Here is an 18,885-nt window from a genome sequence, read left to right on the forward strand (position 1 = left end):
GCATCAATTCAAACAAACGTAAAAATTCAACAAATATTAAAAGAGGAATTTAATCTATTTATATATTCTCATGAATGTTTTTGAATATCATCATAAAATTATGTGCAAATAAATGTCTTCTCTGCTTCCACAATCTCAGATTCTAATTAAAAAATTCCAAATTAAAAAAATAACCTTATCTACTTGAATTGTTTGAATTGTCCCCCTAGAATTGTTTTTAGTTGTCCCATCTCTCATAATGAATAATTCTAATTAAATTATCTCTCCTAAACAATTTATACATTGCAATTTTTGAATAATTTGGATTAGTTGATCTAGAATTTTCATATAAAATCTTCAATCACTAAACCCAAGCATTATTTTTGGCACACACAAAAATTGTTGAAAACTACAACATTTACACATTCAATAATTAATACTAATATTTATCTTCCTCAATAAATTCTTAACAAAAAAAAAATATATATATATATATTTTTTCAAAACATTCTGTTAAAAATAAACAGTTAATATGTAACTGTTGAACTAAAACAATTTTTTTTAATTGTTGAACATTGAAATTTCTCCTAAGGTGGATGCTAATTTACAAAATTAACCAATAGCTTAAAATTCCATATTTGCTCTTTCAATTAACGTTTAGTAGATTTAAATCAATTTTTAAATCTTAAAAATTCATATTTAAAATAGCTTCTTATGAACCAGAAATTACCTAAACATTCTATTTTTGACTTACTTTGGACAGAGTTATCAACTTTATCTGTTACAATTTATTTCTAACTTGTAAGAATGCAAAATCTTTGTCATAAATGTTACTTGCAAATAATATTTGTAATTTAATCACTACAGACAGAAATTATAAATTAGACTAAACTTTAAGAGACAGTTGCATAGTTTTTAATCAAGATAAAATGCACTTTAATCTATAGAATTACTCCTTGACATATTGCATGAGTGTAAATCTTTGGGATAAATTGATGAGTTAAGTTAACCAACCAATTACAGGTTGTTAAAATTTATTCTGTAGATTAGCAAAGAAACAAGATGGCTGACCAGCTCCAATTCCAATGTGGATAACCTTTATTTACAATATTTAAAAGAAGTTTATTGGCAGATTATTATTAAGAACGGTCAGATCTTATAATAAATGTTTAGTAATTATTTTTGATTTAAAAAGTTAACTTGGAAAATTAACATAAAACTAAGTGAATCTTATTTTTTATTAAAATATTGTAGATGCAACCCACCAAAATTCATAATATACATTTTTTGTATATACTCCAATCTGTTCCATACTTTCATTTACTCCATCTTGTTTACCACTGTTTCCAATGTGACCACACAGTAAGAATTTTTCAGCTAACTGAACAAAAACTATCTGACAAGTCAAAGAAACTTGTGAAACACAAGCTTAGCTTATTCTTTATCTTAGTGACAAGGTCAACTTTGTTATGTAATTTATATGTTAGCTCATGCAACTGGCCCTAAATGATAAACTGGTCCCATAATAAATTTTTGAAAAATCTTAATGTTTACCTGTTGCAATGGTTTGAAACAATATCAAAACTTTAGAACAACTAGAAGAATATTAGACATTAAATTTGGATATTTAAATACTTTTAAAAGTAATATGAGATATGCCAAGATTTTTAAAAACTATTATTATATATGCTTCCCTAAAATTGAGTATGACAAGTTTAGGATTTCAAAATTATATAACTGGCAAGAATAGAACTGCCACTATAAAAAAAAAGAGAATATTTTGAAATTTTGTGCTAATTTAACCAATATTTACAGTTCAAAATTGCACTCAGATGATAAAAATTTTGCAATTTAAAATAATTTCTAAATGTTTCACAATTTATATATAAAAGGCAATTAAAATTTAAAATAATTTAAAAATTTTTTTATTTGTATTTAATGGTACAAATCAGAAATTGTATTGTTTATCACCATACAATTTAGAAGATGGTTTTCATTATTGATGTTTAAATGCTGTCTTAATGGCGAAATCTTTTTATGCACTAAGGATTTTATATATAACACTGTGTATATCTTTCATATTATATTTTTAGTTAAAAATTTTAATAGAAATAATTATTGATGTAATTAACTTATAGATGTAAAACAAGTAACTTGAATTAATGTTTCTGTAAAATTATCAAAAAATATTTGCATAAACTGGAAACATTCTACACCCGATCATTTCAGATTTTGAGACTTCTTTATTTATTAATTAGTGAAAAAATTAGGTATGCATATCAAACCTGAGTTTGTTCATAGACCGTAACTGAAATAAAACAAATATCATTAAAAAATAAATAAATAAATAAATAAATTTCAACAAAAATTCACTTTGAAAAGTAACATACCTGGAACCCATTTGTAAATTTTCATTGTTGTGTCACCAATAGTTACCCATTTCTTTTCCCTGAAACAATATTTTTATAAAAATTAAACAATTTAAATAATTTGTTAAAAATTTAATAAATAATTTGATATGATATTAACTTCATTTTATATTCTATTTTTAAACTATTATTCAATACATTCATTTATATTTTGAAAATTAAATTTAGCTTAAAATAAGCATCATTATATATATATATATATAATGGTGCACTTAATGGATATAAACAACATCTTAACTACCTGATGCATTGCAATAACACCTCTAATTGCTGTATATCATTGTGCTAAAATTTGGTAATAATAATTATAAATTACTAATGAATTTGACCCTAGAGAGAGCCGTTAGGTGCCATCCTGTATTAAATTTAATAATTATAACATGATGGTACCTAACACATCCTTGTAGAATCAAATTCATTAGTAATTTATAATTATTATTACCAAATTATAGCCCAATGATATATGGCAATTGGAAGGGTGCTTAGTAGTTCAAATGATCTATATCATTTGAATAAATTCTTTATTAACCCATGATCATAAGCAATGGTTTTCTACACTTACTAGTTTTTTTTTCACAGTAAATTTTCACCAAATTAACTTATTTAGCTACAAGGTATCTTCATGCTACATGCTATTCATCTTATTATATAAAAATTTTAGTTGAAAAATCTTTTCTGTTTATCACAAGCCCATGTACAATTTTTCCCCCATATATGCAAAGTAGTGATTTTCTACTCTGTCATTTTTCAATGCTTTAGTCATGAAGACTTCCCGAGACTTCCTCAAAAGGGAGTCATGATGTCATGGNTATTAAAAGATTATGTAATATTTAATTACTTACCTCTTTTTCCACTTTTATCTCCAGCTTTTCCGCATTTTTCTATATTCTCTTTATTTCCACTTCCCGTACCTTTAGCTTTTCCTCTAGGCTAAAGAAAGTTATTGACCTTTGTATTTCTTAATGTTATCATTTAGTAAACAAAATTAAAATTATACTGAGTAATTAAATTAAGTCTTAAAAATCTGAAATATTGGAAATTTCAAATAATGATTAAGTTAATTTTTTTTGAAAAATTCAAAAATTATCCTCTATTTTTGTCTTACTAAATACAAAATTAGATAAAAATTTTAATTTATGCCAATATGAAATTTAAAAACATTATTTTAAATTTGGAAAAATATATAGTAAATTGTATATAATTAATATTTTAAAGTATTCATTTTCGTAAAAATTCAGCAAATATTAAAAGAGGAATTTAATCTATTTATATATTCTCATGAATGTTTTTGAATATCATCATAAAATTATGTGCAAATAAATGTCTTCTCTGCTTCCACAATCTCAGATTCTAATTAAAAAATTCCAAATTAAAAAAATAACCTTATCTACTTGAATTGTTTGAATTGTCCCCCTAGAATTGTTTTTAGTTGTCCCATCTCTCATAATGAATAATTCTAATTAAATTATCTCTCCTAAACAATTTATACATTGCAATTTTTGAATAATTTGGATTAGTTGATCTAGAATTTTCATATAAAATCTTCAATCACTAAACCCAAGCATTATTTTTGGCACACACAAAAATTGTTGAAAACTACAACATTTACACATTCAATAATTAATACTAATATTTATCTTCCTCAATAAATTCTTAACAAAAAAAAAATATATATATATATATTTTTTCAAAACATTCTGTTAAAAATAAACAGTTAATATGTAACTGTTGAACTAAAACAATTTTTTTTAATTGTTGAACATTGAAATTTCTCCTAAGGTGGATGCTAATTTACAAAATTAACCAATAGCTTAAAATTCCATATTTGCTCTTTCAATTAACGTTTAGTAGATTTAAATCAATTTTTAAATCTTAAAAATTCATATTTAAAATAGCTTCTTATGAACCAGAAATTACCTAAACATTCTATTTTTGACTTACTTTGGACAGAGTTATCAACTTTATCTGTTACAATTTATTTCTAACTTGTAAGAATGCAAAATCTTTGTCATAAATGTTACTTGCAAATAATATTTGTAATTTAATCACTACAGACAGAAATTATAAATTAGACTAAACTTTAAGAGACAGTTGCATAGTTTTTAATCAAGATAAAATGCACTTTAATCTATAGAATTACTCCTTGACATATTGCATGAGTGTAAATCTTTGGGATAAATTGATGAGTTAAGTTAACCAACCAATTACAGGTTGTTAAAATTTATTCTGTAGATTAGCAAAGAAACAAGATGGCTGACCAGCTCCAATTCCAATGTGGATAACCTTTATTTACAATATTTAAAAGAAGTTTATTGGCAGATTATTATTAAGAACGGTCAGATCTTATAATAAATGTTTAGTAATTATTTTTGATTTAAAAAGTTAACTTGGAAAATTAACATAAAACTAAGTGAATCTTATTTTTTATTAAAATATTGTAGATGCAACCCACCAAAATTCATAATATACATTTTTTGTATATACTCCAATCTGTTCCATACTTTCATTTACTCCATCTTGTTTACCACTGTTTCCAATGTGACCACACAGTAAGAATTTTTCAGCTAACTGAACAAAAACTATCTGACAAGTCAAAGAAACTTGTGAAACACAAGCTTAGCTTATTCTTTATCTTAGTGACAAGGTCAACTTTGTTATGTAATTTATATGTTAGCTCATGCAACTGGCCCTAAATGATAAACTGGTCCCATAATAAATTTTTGAAAAATCTTAATGTTTACCTGTTGCAATGGTTTGAAACAATATCAAAACTTTAGAACAACTAGAAGAATATTAGACATTAAATTTGGATATTTAAATACTTTTAAAAGTAATATGAGATATGCCAAGATTTTTAAAAACTATTATTATATATGCTTCCCTAAAATTGAGTATGACAAGTTTAGGATTTCAAAATTATATAACTGGCAAGAATAGAACTGCCACTATAAAAAAAAAGAGAATATTTTGAAATTTTGTGCTAATTTAACCAATATTTACAGTTCAAAATTGCACTCAGATGATAAAAATTTTGCAATTTAAAATAATTTCTAAATGTTTCACAATTTATATATAAAAGGCAATTAAAATTTAAAATAATTTAAAAATTTTTTTATTTGTATTTAATGGTACAAATCAGAAATTGTATTGTTTATCACCATACAATTTAGAAGATGGTTTTCATTATTGATGTTTAAATGCTGTCTTAATGGCGAAATCTTTTTATGCACTAAGGATTTTATATATAACACTGTGTATATCTTTCATATTATATTTTTAGTTAAAAATTTTAATAGAAATAATTATTGATGTAATTAACTTATAGATGTAAAACAAGTAACTTGAATTAATGTTTCTGTAAAATTATCAAAAAATATTTGCATAAACTGGAAACATTCTACACCCGATCATTTCAGATTTTGAGACTTCTTTATTTATTAATTAGTGAAAAAATTAGGTATGCATATCAAACCTGAGTTTGTTCATAGACCGTAACTGAAATAAAACAAATATCATTAAAAAATAAATAAATAAATAAATAAATTTCAACAAAAATTCACTTTGAAAAGTAACATACCTGGAACCCATTTGTAAATTTTCATTGTTGTGTCACCAATAGTTACCCATTTCTTTTCCCTGAAACAATATTTTTATAAAAATTAAACAATTTAAATAATTTGTTAAAAATTTAATAAATAATTTGATATGATATTAACTTCATTTTATATTCTATTTTTAAACTATTATTCAATACATTCATTTATATTTTGAAAATTAAATTTAGCTTAAAATAAGCATCATTATATATATATATATATAATGGTGCACTTAATGGATATAAACAACATCTTAACTACCTGATGCATTGCAATAACACCTCTAATTGCTGTATATCATTGTGCTAAAATTTGGTAATAATAATTATAAATTACTAATGAATTTGACCCTAGAGAGAGCCGTTAGGTGCCATCCTGTATTAAATTTAATAATTATAACATGATGGTACCTAACACATCCTTGTAGAATCAAATTCATTAGTAATTTATAATTATTATTACCAAATTATAGCCCAATGATATATGGCAATTGGAAGGGTGCTTAGTAGTTCAAATGATCTATATCATTTGAATAAATTCTTTATTAACCCATGATCATAAGCAATGGTTTTCTACACTTACTAGTTTTTTTTTCACAGTAAATTTTCACCAAATTAACTTATTTAGCTACAAGGTATCTTCATGCTACATGCTATTCATCTTATTATATAAAAATTTTAGTTGAAAAATCTTTTCTGTTTATCACAAGCCCATGTACAATTTTTCCCCCATATATGCAAAGTAGTGATTTTCTACTCTGTCATTTTTCAATGCTTTAGTCATGAAGACTTCCCGAGACTTCCTCAAAAGGGAGTCATGATGTCATGGAGGTTTGTCAACTATGTAGCATGTCACGACGTGGTGGTCTGTAAGTCACTATGAATACCATGTCTTGACATCATGCTTTCAAACACTTAAGCCTAAGAAACTATGACCTTCAACAATTTAAATTTTTCTCAGCTTTATTTCATTCTTAAAAAATAATTTTCTGCTTCTTTTAAGAAACACCTCAGTTCTCTCATTCATTTCCAGCTGAACTTGTTTTACATTGGTCCATGCTGTTGCAAATTTGAGGTGATTTCTTATGGGAGAAGGATTAAAGATGTTTTTCTGTAAACAAAACTCTCTCTTAAACTAAACAATACAATCTTGAAATTTGACACATACAGAAAAGACAAAGGATTTTTCAGAATCATCAAATTTGAAGAATGGCAATTGTGTACAGCATAATTATACATGAAAAAACAATAGAAAATCTCTCTTAAGCCAATAGCCAGCTAAATGGAAATTGCATGACACTATCGGTTAAAATAATACATCCATCAAAATATTTTACTTTACTCTTTCCCATTCAAAATCAGAACATTGAAATCCATCAACACTAATTCCTGCGCCTTCAGAGTTTCTAAAATAAAAATCTGACAGACAAGTCAACACTAAATATAACTATCACAAGATAATGAATGAATTATTTAATTTCAGAATCTCTGTTCAGTCTCCAATAAAAAAAAAAATTATATATACAGTAATTCCACAGTTAAAATATTATATAGCATTATATATCACCATTTTTCATAGGCTTTAGGTTATTCATAATGTACTGTACATCAATATTGCTATGTCTAATGTTACCAGGTGATCATAATTAAATTTTTCCCATTTAATGCAGTCTAGAGAGAGATTTAGCAGTTCAAATGCAACCAAATCTTTTAAGGTGACTTTTCAGGCCTTGCAAAAGACATTTTCAAGAAAAAATTAGTAGCAAAATGCACCACTGTTGTACTTTTGGCACTGCAAGCAAAACTTTATTTATGCAAGACACTCATACTATACCAAAATCATAGCAATGTAAGGAATACAGTAATACCTCGACTTACGCTACTCTGACTTATGTGAACCCGGAGTTACGCGATTTTCAAATCTCGTTGATTCGTCTTTTGTTTGAGCGCCACGCAGCCCTTGATTACTCACTCCCCCCCACACTATTGTTCAGCTTACATGTTCGGATGTGTCGCGCGGAATCCACACATAGCTACAATTTATTTTGTGTTATTTATTTCTGTTTGTTATATCTACGGAGACTTGAGAGACTCTACTATGTCATCCAAATGAAGTAGAACTAATTCTTCTGCATCAAACAAGAAAAGAAAAACTTTATCTTTGGAATGTAAAGTTAACATTGGCTATGTTCGTAAAGTTGAACGAGTTAAATGAGAATTACATCATCGTTATTCCTATTTCATTAGACTTTTCGAACGATTAGTTACTAACGCATTTAACTCGTTTGACTTTACGAATGTACCCATTATTAAAGACTTCGATACAAAAATGAAAATTTGTGAATTGGCAAAGAAGTTTGATCTACCGGAACTGTCAGTCAGAACAATTATAAAAGGCAAAGAAAAAATTCTTGAAGCTGTGAAAAATGCTCAATCTTTAAATTGAAGCATCATTCGTAAAAGTCACAGTATTATTGCTGAGATGGAAACAATGTTAAAATTATGACGTAATAATCAAGTAAATGTGAAAAATTGTAAAATAATATAGGCCTAATTTGTTATACATATGTATTATCTAAGATTTTATTAAACATTTTTTTCTAAATTATTGTTTTCTTTAGTCTCCGGCCCCAATTAAAAATTATTTGTATGTATTTATATGTGAAATTATACCCCAACTTACACGGTTACCGCTCGGTCCCACCTATTGCGTAAGTTCGGGGTATTACTGTACTGCTCAATGTGGTAGTCATTCCTAAAGTGTAAAATTCAAAGGTGATAAACAGTGTTCAATGGCCAAATATAATTGGTCCTTTGTGATACTTCTCACAAGGTGTGATATTGTCTTTCAAAGTTACCAAATTTGTTATGTGTAGCCAATAAACCACACTTTAAATATCCCCATAAGAAACACAAGGATTATGATCAGATAGCTTGTAACACTAAAAAGTGCTACTATGAAGACTTTTGGTACCATACTGCAACATTGAAAATCTGGACTAATTGAGGCCAGACTCTGTCCAGATTTTCACATATGTATAGATTAACATTTTAAGAACTGTAAACTCCAAATACACTGTAAATCAAGCAGCTTACATATTCTAAGTTCCAGTCAGTCTTTGTAAGTTTTTTAAGTTTCTTGTAAAAGATTCAAAATATAGTTTACAGTAATCACTATATTTAACCAAACAATACACTAAGAAATTTCAAAATTAAAAATTCTGAATTAGTATTAGAACATCAACAAAGCAAGGCCAAAAGAACAACAAGAAAGTTATCATTGAAAGGGGTTAATATCCATTTTTTGACAGCTGAATATTTTTTATAGAAGACAGAAAACATGCATCAGCTTCCATGTTAAAAGTTTGAAGTCCTCAAAAATGATCATTTTCATATATTGAAATACAGTGGGTGATCGGTTAATGAACAGTTCAGATAGCAAACAAATCAGATAACAAACACTTTTGCGAAAGATTTTTATGATCGGACAACAAACACATGTTCGGATAACGAACACTTTACTGAACAACCATAAAAAGAAGCGACAGAAAATAACGAGTACCGATTGATTTCCCTTGTCTTCAGGTAACAATTTGAAACCTTCCGGAATGCGGGAGATGTAACATTGACACTCAACCCCATACCGACCGGATAGTATAATATTCCCCAAATTTTGAAACTCTCCCCTGTAATTGCAGCTTTTTGTTTACCTTTCTGACAAATAATTTTTTATAGTCTTTGCGAGACTATTGGACGGACACTCATTAAGTTTTGCATCTGGGTTTATTTACGAAAGGTGAAAGTTTAACTGTCCCATCGGATATTCGTTAATGTTTTAATACCAAATTTCGAATTTCATTCAAGCTTTGCATTTAAATAATTTTTTGTGGGCTAGTTGATTTCTGTTCTCTGAATTTTTGTAAGTGCTTTTCTGAACTTTTTATTTAAAAAAAGAAACTGATAATATTATGGAGCCTAAAAAGAGGAGTGTCAAGAACTGTGCTCATCGTAGAAACCAAGCAAGAGATAATAGCCAAGGTAGAAAGCGGACACAAGATGTCTGCTGTTGCTACGCAGTATGGCTTGAGCAGGTCTACAGTAGGCACAATCTTAGCTATGAAAGCTATATCAAGAAGCCTCAAGCTGCTAATGGAGTAATGAAAATCACATCCAAGAAATACAGAGCATTTTAGAGCTCATAATGGAACCTGAAACTGATCTGACGACAAAAGAACTCCAGGGATGTCAGAACAAGGATCATACGAATGGCATCCAAACAGAATAAGGTTAATGGGATTGGGGATCTTTACAATTACAATACTATTAACTACTTTCGAAAAATCCTGAAGAAAAGAGAAAAGCAATTGTCATTGGACAGATTCTTTAAATCACACAAACAAAAAAACATAACTAATAAAAATGCAAGACTGCATATATATGTATTTTTACTATTACATATATACTTTTTTACTATGTTTATTTATATTTTTTATTTTTTGGAGTCTCCGGTATGAATTAATCAAATTCCCATGAAAAGCTATGGTAAATCAATAATCGGTTAATGAACAATTTGGATAACGAACAAAGTCTTGGAACGAATTATGTTCGTTAACCGATCACCTACTGTACTTATATAACTTGTGTTTAGAATACTTTTAAACAAAGTTTGTAAATCAGTGCAAATTATTTGAAATTTTAATCTGTTTTCACCATTTGAAACTATTAAATGCAAGCCATATAAACTTTCAAATGTCACCTAAACAGATAAAGTTTTATTAGCAACAGCTGCAATAAGTTGTGAAAGTGTAAAGTTACTATATCTTTGGCTGTTCAGTTCCACCAGATGACAATCAACTTTTTAAGCATAATATCAAATAATATCAATTAGAAAAACTAATGAAAAATTTGAAAGACCATAAGATTTTCTAATTGAGAAAAAGAAAAAATTGGTTTTAAGTGAATTTTTACTATATTTTCACATGTATACTTTGAAGAAATTGAATGAACAAAAATCCTTTGCATAACTCACACTTAGGGAATTCGATCCCGGTCCTTATTTCTAATCCCGGGATTTCGGGATTATACTTAGTCAATCCCGGGATCATTTCGGTATTGAGGGTTAATAAAAAATAAGAAAATCTTACAGAAATCAACAAATCAAAATTTAGACAAAAATCAACATATTTTACAGTATACACCTAGCTAATTTAATCACTCTAACTAATCAGACTCAGAGTCAGACTAACCAGACTTAAAATCACTCAGTCTTCATGTTAAATTTATTCTTTTTTAAGCATCACTGAGATCTCTTTAAACTCACATAAATTGAAAAAACCTTTATGTAACAAACTATGCAAATAAACGTTGAAAATTAACAAAAATCTCTCTTAACATCGAGTAAATAGACTACTTTCATATAGCAACCTAGTAAGTAGGTAGTAAGATAAGTTTCTTAGCAAAAAGTATTTAAAAATAATATTAATCAGTCACAATCAGCTCAGTGGAATTAGTTCAAATGAGATTTGCCAATAAAGAGCATTTAATTCGAATTCCTTTTTAATATGTAAAGTATTTTCTAGATGACATTATGATGCAATATAAAGATGAGAAGTTGTTAGACATGCAGAGGAGAGTGAAAATAAAGCTGCCAATCATCATCTATTTCATAGCATTTTATATATATATTACACAGTTCTTCCAATAAAAATTATCCAGCTTATAGTAAGTTTATTAAAGTTTACTGAAATATAACTACATTTTAATTATTTTGAGAGAAAAATGCAATTTAAAATATATAATAAAAATTTCTCTCCTAACAAAAATGGTAAATGTCTTCATTAAAAAACCTTATCAAATACATTAAAATGTTAACTTAATAGAATACTTTATTATTAAATACAATAGCTTCTGCTTTTATGACCTAATTCGTTCCTGAAAACTATTAAGTAAGCCATTGTAAATTGAATTCTAATTTCCCACAGGATTTAGTATAAAACTACAGTACTATTTCAGGTAATAAACTTTAAACAACATAAAATACCATACATAAAAAAAAGCAATACAATTTGATATAACTAAAATTAATACAGATTGTAAAAAGCAGGAAATTGGTAAAAAGAATAGTAGGATATAGTAGTTTTGGAAGGAAAAATTTAAAAATTAAAATGTTAGATACACAAATAAATAATGATTATTCAATACACTACAAGATTATACATAAATTAACAGGACTAAACTGTATAGTCTAAAAGTATATATGTATATTTTTAGAATGTACAGTGAAGCTGTATTAATTTTTCATCAGGCATATATATATATATATATATATATGCCTGATGAAAAATTAATACAGCTTCACTGTACATTCTAAAAATATACATATATACTTTTAGACTATACAGTTTAGTCCTGTTAATTTATGTATAATCTTGTAGTGTATTGAATAATCATTATTTATTTGTGTATCTAACATTTTAATTTTTAAATTTTTCCTTCCAAAACTACTATATCCTACTATTCTTTTTACCAATTTCCTGCTTTTTACAATCTGTATTAATTTTAGTTATATCAAATTGTATTGCTTTTTTTTATGTATGGTATTTTATGTTGTTTAAAGTTTATTACCTGAAATAGTACTGTAGTTTTATACTAAATCCTGTGGGAAATTAGAATTCAATTTACAATGGCTTACTTAATAGTTTTCAGGAACGAATTAGGTCATAAAAGCAGAAGCTATTGTATTTAATAATAAAGTATTCTATTAAGTTAACATTTTAATGTATTTGATAAGGTTTTTTAATGAAGACATTTACCATTTTTGTTAGGAGAGAAATTTTTATTATATATTTTAAATNATATATGACTTATATTGCAAATAAATTTTTTCATTATTATATAATGGTGAATTTTTGATATTAAAAGTACAAGTTGTTATGCTTAATGTCTAAGCATATCAACTAAGTGCATTTATGTATATAAATTAGAATACTACATGTATTTAATATCAAGATTAATGGACATAATATTTATTCTAACAATTACTTTTAAAATTAAATTATACATTAAGATAATAATAATAAATAAAAACTTTATTATTATTATTATTTACAAATAGCCGTTTTCAGAGTGAGAAAATCCTACATTGAGATATGACAATGTGGAGAAAAACAAATCACATGACATAAGGATGTTCTCCAAAATTATATTGAAATGTATGGACTTTATCCCATCTAGTTAATTAACAATTACAATAAATAAACCAATTTGATAAATACTAAAAAAAAATATTAAATCTCCATTTAATGACGTCTGCTTTTACAATTGACAACTTTCTATTCACAGTTTTATGAAATGCTGTATTTTGTTTGTCATCATCTTGATGCGGTATTATATAGTTCATTTTATATTTCCAGGAATATAATATCAATTTATGAAACTAAGCTTATGGTAAATACAATGGTTCATTTAACAGCTTTCCAAGAATTACTTAAATGTAAAAGCAAATATCTACTGTGCAATTTGTAGTTTGTATTTTATGAGGTATAATTAAAAAAATGCATTACAGTACTCTCTTACTAATCCAGCCTCTCAATCATCTGGTTTAAACCTCCATTACAATATGTTGCTTGTCTCTTAGTTGTGTGTGTTTTTTTTAAATACATACAGTAGAGTTGTAATAAATTTAATAAAGAACTAAACATATAATTACTGTATCACTGTAATTTAAAAAAAAAAAAGACAATACCATAGAATGACAGATCTCATCAATCATTGCTTTTAGGTACACTATAAACCTATACTATCTCAGTAACCTGACATCTCTGTGCAAAGAATGACCAGATTAAGTGTCTAGTGTATATAGATGTATATGTTACTTGCTATATTTTTTTTATATACAGTATTAAAAAGATATGCTTTACATAGAAAATATAACACAATGAAAATAGTCCTGGATTTATTTAGCTTTAATGATAATTCAGATCTCCTTTGCAGCTTTTATAGTATGTAATTTCCATATAATACTGCTCATTCAATTAACAGTTTAATAAATAGTAATCAGATTATTTGTTCAAGGTTCATTCTAAGAACGAAATATATTTTTTTAATTTTAAGTCTATTAAACATTTAAGAATCAAAATGAATATGCTATTAAACGAATCATTCAACAATATCATATATAGGTAGGTAATGCTTTTGCAAAGTAAAACAAAAATTGCAGGTCCAAGTCTCCTTTGAGTATCTTTCCTTCCAGAATCTCATAAATTGGTTTAGTTTTAAATTAATATTTAATTAATCTTAATGTAAGATGACAATTAACTGCCTATCTTTAAGGTAAATTCAATAAATTCATTAATTACTAATTAGCTTAGACCAAAATTAATCTAGCTTGGAAATGTTTCGCTATTAGAAGTTTGGCTATATTTATTTATTTTGTATGCTAAAGGAAATGTCAGCTAACAATTGATTATATTTACTTGTTAATATTATATCTTTTAAAGTAGAATACTCATGCACATAGACTCACATTATAGAGAGAATGTCATACAATTCATTCATCTCATCAAAAATAAAAATAAAATATCTTCATGCATCAAAGATTTATGTCACAAACTTTCTATAATCAAAAGTAGTAAAACAGGAAATTTGCAGCGAAAGTACAAAAGAACATTTGTATAAATAACAATGATTTTACACTTAAAATCTACAACATTTATAATTGTTTTATTCATTTTAATGCCTTTCGTGACCTTTTTCAAGTTCAGATTCTATATTTGCACATCTTTGTAAAAGTAGATTATTAAATTCATACTATCAAGTTACAATATCTTACTACATAATAAATACTTTCCAAAATTATTATTCAACCAAATAAAAAAGGGGGCCCTTTTGTCAAATTATGACATTCTGTAATTTGATTTAGGAGTAATTTTTCTTACTGATAAAACAATATTTTTGTTGATAATAGCTACATTGTTAATTTATAATTTCAATAAAACAATTCAAAAATTAAATTCATTCACAAAAGTTTGTTATAAGAATTATAATAAATTAATTTAAACGAGCAATTATTTATTGTGACATCATCACAATGCCTGGCTGCAATTTTCAATCATATTTTTTGTTTATTTAATTTAAAATATCTGCTCTCCATCTCAAATTAGCAGTGGCTTGCCCCTCTGTACATCATACTTTTCCTTTAAAAATAGAGTTGTGTCAGTCATCTAAGACCTTTTGAGGGAAAATTTTTGAACCGAAATAACATGACTTCTGGTTTGCATCAAAAACTCATATATAGTTAAATCGGGGCCTCCCGCCCTCAGGTTTCCATATCTGTTCTTGGATTTCATCTCTCTCTGTTCTCGAGATTAAGAAAAAACAGACAGAAGGATGAACAGTGAGAATTTATAGATTTACAATTTTTTTCAAATTGCGGTCCAAAATATTCCTTTAGAACAGTGTTTCTTAACAGGGGCAATATCGCTCCCATGTGGGCGTTTTCCATGTTGAGGGGGCGACTAGTAACAATTTATATTTTGGGGGCGAAAAACAATTTTCTGGGCAATATAGTAAAACATTACATTAAGAATAATTAGATATTTTATTCGTTATATTGTACAATAATTAAACAAATAACATTATACTAGTCACTAGTCTATTCAATGCAGTACGAATTTGGCGTTAGTCTTGGTCCTCGGCATTGGAATTTTGAAGTGAAGGGGGCAATACTATGTTGAAGGGGGCGACGATTCGTTAGAGGTTGAGAAACACTGCTCTAGAAGCAAATTCTCCAACAAAGAATTAAAGAAAATAAATATTTATAATTTAAAAAAAAAAAAACGCAAGACAACACATCCACAAAACTGATAGAAAGTTTAAAATATTTTGGGATAAGTATTTTAAATTGTTAATAAGTTTACAGCAAAAACTTCTGATGAAAATCATTATTATATATATTATTATAAGAAAACATTCTAAAAATCCAGGATGACACATATTAAAGCAACCAAAGCCAAATAACAGGCTAGAAGTGGCTATAATAATAATAATTTGGCTTTGGCTGCTTTAATGTTTATTGGGTTAGCTGATGTTTGTTTATATGACACATATTTAAAAAAATATAAAAAACATACAATACCAAAGACATACAAAAAAGTTTTGCAGTCTTCTTAAACATCCTTTGGCCATCACCAAAATACAATCGATATTGTATATTTTTTATATTTTTTAAATACGTACGTTACTGTGCCGAGAAGGCGAGACGAAGCACGTTTCTGGTCAAACACAGGACTCCAAGCTCTTCCAGAAGTTGCAATAATACATAAATAAAACAGATAAAGATGGCTTTTGTATCGCATTTCTACCTTGGAGAGGGTGTCTAGACCAAACCACCCTGCACGTTATATATATATATTATGTATGTGGTATATATATATATATATATATATATATATCCACCTTTTTCTCAACAACTACAACTAATTATATCAACATACTTGACTTTTTTGCCTAGCATAAATTATTTTATTTCTCTAACGTTTTCAACCTACTTGTTATAGGTCATTTTCAGGCTTATGATTACTGTTCCAAAATGGAATGCATTGTTTTTTTAATACATTTCATTTTAAATTTAAAAGATTTATAATAATTGTGTATATTAAATAAATGAAATAATAAATAAATACAATAAAAAAATAACAAATAAATAAAACAAGAATAAGTATAACCACTACAAGCTTTAAGGGTTTGTAATACCTATGCTTTTTTCTATCATATACTTCCACGCTGTTGAAAGCGCATTAGCATCCTTGGCATTTAGGCAAGAGTTTTTCATTTTACTTTTATATATTATTTATATATTACTTATTATAAGCCTGAAGATGGCCTATAATAAGTAGGTTGAAAATGTTAGATAAATAAAATACAACTCTCCCTTGATAGTCCGACGTTTTTTAATCCGACACGCTCAGTAGTCCGACACATCTCCCATCAAGGTACCCATCCCCATTACGCATCTGCTTGCACAGAAGCGTGTTGCGACGTGAATCTCCCCATCCAATTTTTATACAATGACACACATTTCGTGTGTTTTCTGTGAGCAGTTGTGTGTTTTCTGTGAGCAGTTCTGTTCGAACAGTTGGAGTAGGGAATATCGTAAGCTACTGCTAGCAAAACAATGGAAAAAATGTAATTATTTTCAGTAATCCAACACCCCTTTGGTCCCATACCTGTCCGACTATTAAGGGAGAGATGTAATTTACGCTCGGCAAAAAATTCGGGTGCGTTGATATTTTAACAGATAGAAAAAAATTTAAACGTACGAGAATTAGTAATTAAGCCTGGATTAAGATTCGAGGTGTATGCTATGTGTTTTTAAACTGAATACAGGGAAAGTATTATTTTATTTAGTAATTTACAGGAGATTTTCATCAGATTCTTATGTAACTAGTGTTTATGATAATACCCAGTAGTGTTTATGATAATACCCAGGAACACTACTATGTAGTGTTCCTGGCTATTATCATACACTACCACATTTATTTAAAATAAATGTGTTTGAAAGGTAGTGTTTATTATCATAAACACTACCTTTTAAACTGATAAACTAGAATGAAGAGCATAAAGCAAGGCATATATGAAAATAAAAACGAAGTAAATAAATCGTAAATACACTAAGACGAAGGAATTAAACGATAAATATTGGAATATTTCATACATTTTGAGACTTTTCTGCTACAAACAATAGAGAAGTTAGGCCTAATTTGCTTCGTACGATTACATAAAAGAAGTGAATATGATACCATTTTCTAACTTTATCGATGGCCTGCATAACCCGCTTGATGTCATCTTTCGCCCTGCTCCTTGTTTCCGCTCGAATCGATCTCGACATCATCTTTTCCTGCCACAAAGTTTATGCGAGTTGGCACCTTCGTTTGTTACCTTCGCTTCTAATCACCTTCCCGTCGCCTTGGCAACCGACGCTTACTTCGCTGGAAGCGTGACGTAATACGAGTCGCTCCTTCGTTTATTCGCTTGTATAACTGAAATAAAAATATTTCCTCCTTCGTTTTTAATCGTATAAAATATACGCCGCACGATTTTATATACGTTTATTACGAGTATATTAAAAAAATAACGCATTAAGAATTACGTAATTTGTGACGTTTTAAAGTTTCGTAAATGTACGTTATTATATTGTGATTTAAAATACATTTGGGTTAATGTTTAGGGTCGTAGACTGTCATGGCGGCTCTTCCTGTTTTAGCCTCGAAACCAGACCGCTTTGAAGACAACGTGTCACGTGACGACGCGAGCGAACGGCGGGATAAACGGGGAAAACAGATGCGCGGGTTAACGTCCATATACGTAGACTCATGGCGGCTCATCTCTGATTCCGCAAAAAGAGAAGGAAACAGTGGGGACGCACGTTCTAACCTAACCTAACCTATTCTAATAATTTAATCGGTAATAATTGTGGTAATTTATTAGAATAGGTTAGGTTAGGTTAGAACGTGCGTCCCCACTGTTTCCTTCTCTTTTTGCGGAATCAGAGATGAGCCGCCATGAGTCTACGTATATGGACGTTAACCCGCGCATCTGTTTTCCCCGTTTATCCCGCCGTTCGCTCGCGTCGTCACGTGACACGTTGTCTTCAAAGCGGTCTGGTTTCGAGGCTAAAACAGGAAGAGCCGCCATGACAGTCTACGACCCTAAACATTAACCCAAATGTATTTTAAATCACAATATAATAACGTACATTTACGAAACTTTAAAACGTCACAAATTACGTAATTCTTAATGCGTTATTTTTTTAATATACTCGTAATAAACGTATATAAAATCGTGCGGCGTATATTTTATACGATTAAAAACGAAGGAGGAANC

At 28.0% G+C, this 18,885-nt stretch overlaps 1 protein-coding gene across 3 annotated transcripts in view; it reads right to left on the minus strand.

Moving 5' to 3' along the window:
- LOC111637755 (B-cell CLL/lymphoma 7 protein family member A-like) overlaps window positions 1-18,280 on the minus strand; it is a 29,604-nt gene extending 11,324 nt beyond the window's left edge. The window contains exons 1-5 of one of the 3 annotated variants that reach the window (XM_023383321.1): window positions 18,152-18,276; window positions 17,802-18,041; window positions 5,986-6,044; window positions 5,881-5,903; window positions 3,251-3,338 (exon numbers count right to left, since the gene is read on the minus strand). In XM_023383321.1, the coding sequence (XP_023239089.1) occupies window positions 3,251-3,338; window positions 5,881-5,903; window positions 5,986-6,044; window positions 17,802-17,893 (262 nt within the window). In that variant the 5' untranslated portion in view covers window positions 17,894-18,041; window positions 18,152-18,276. Of the gene's footprint in view, window positions 1-3,250; window positions 3,339-5,880; window positions 5,904-5,985; window positions 6,045-17,716; window positions 18,042-18,151 lie in introns of those variants that run through there. The other 2 variants (XM_023383327.1, XM_023383337.1) reach the window with 2 other exon arrangements.
- Window positions 18,281-18,885: the final 605 nt, after the last annotated feature.

The sequence above is a fragment of the Centruroides sculpturatus genome, unplaced genomic scaffold (genome assembly GCF_000671375.1).
Source record: "Centruroides sculpturatus isolate CEXI.00-Female unplaced genomic scaffold, Cexi_2.0 scaffold251, whole genome shotgun sequence".
Lineage (NCBI taxonomy): Eukaryota > Metazoa > Arthropoda > Arachnida > Scorpiones > Buthidae > Centruroides > Centruroides sculpturatus.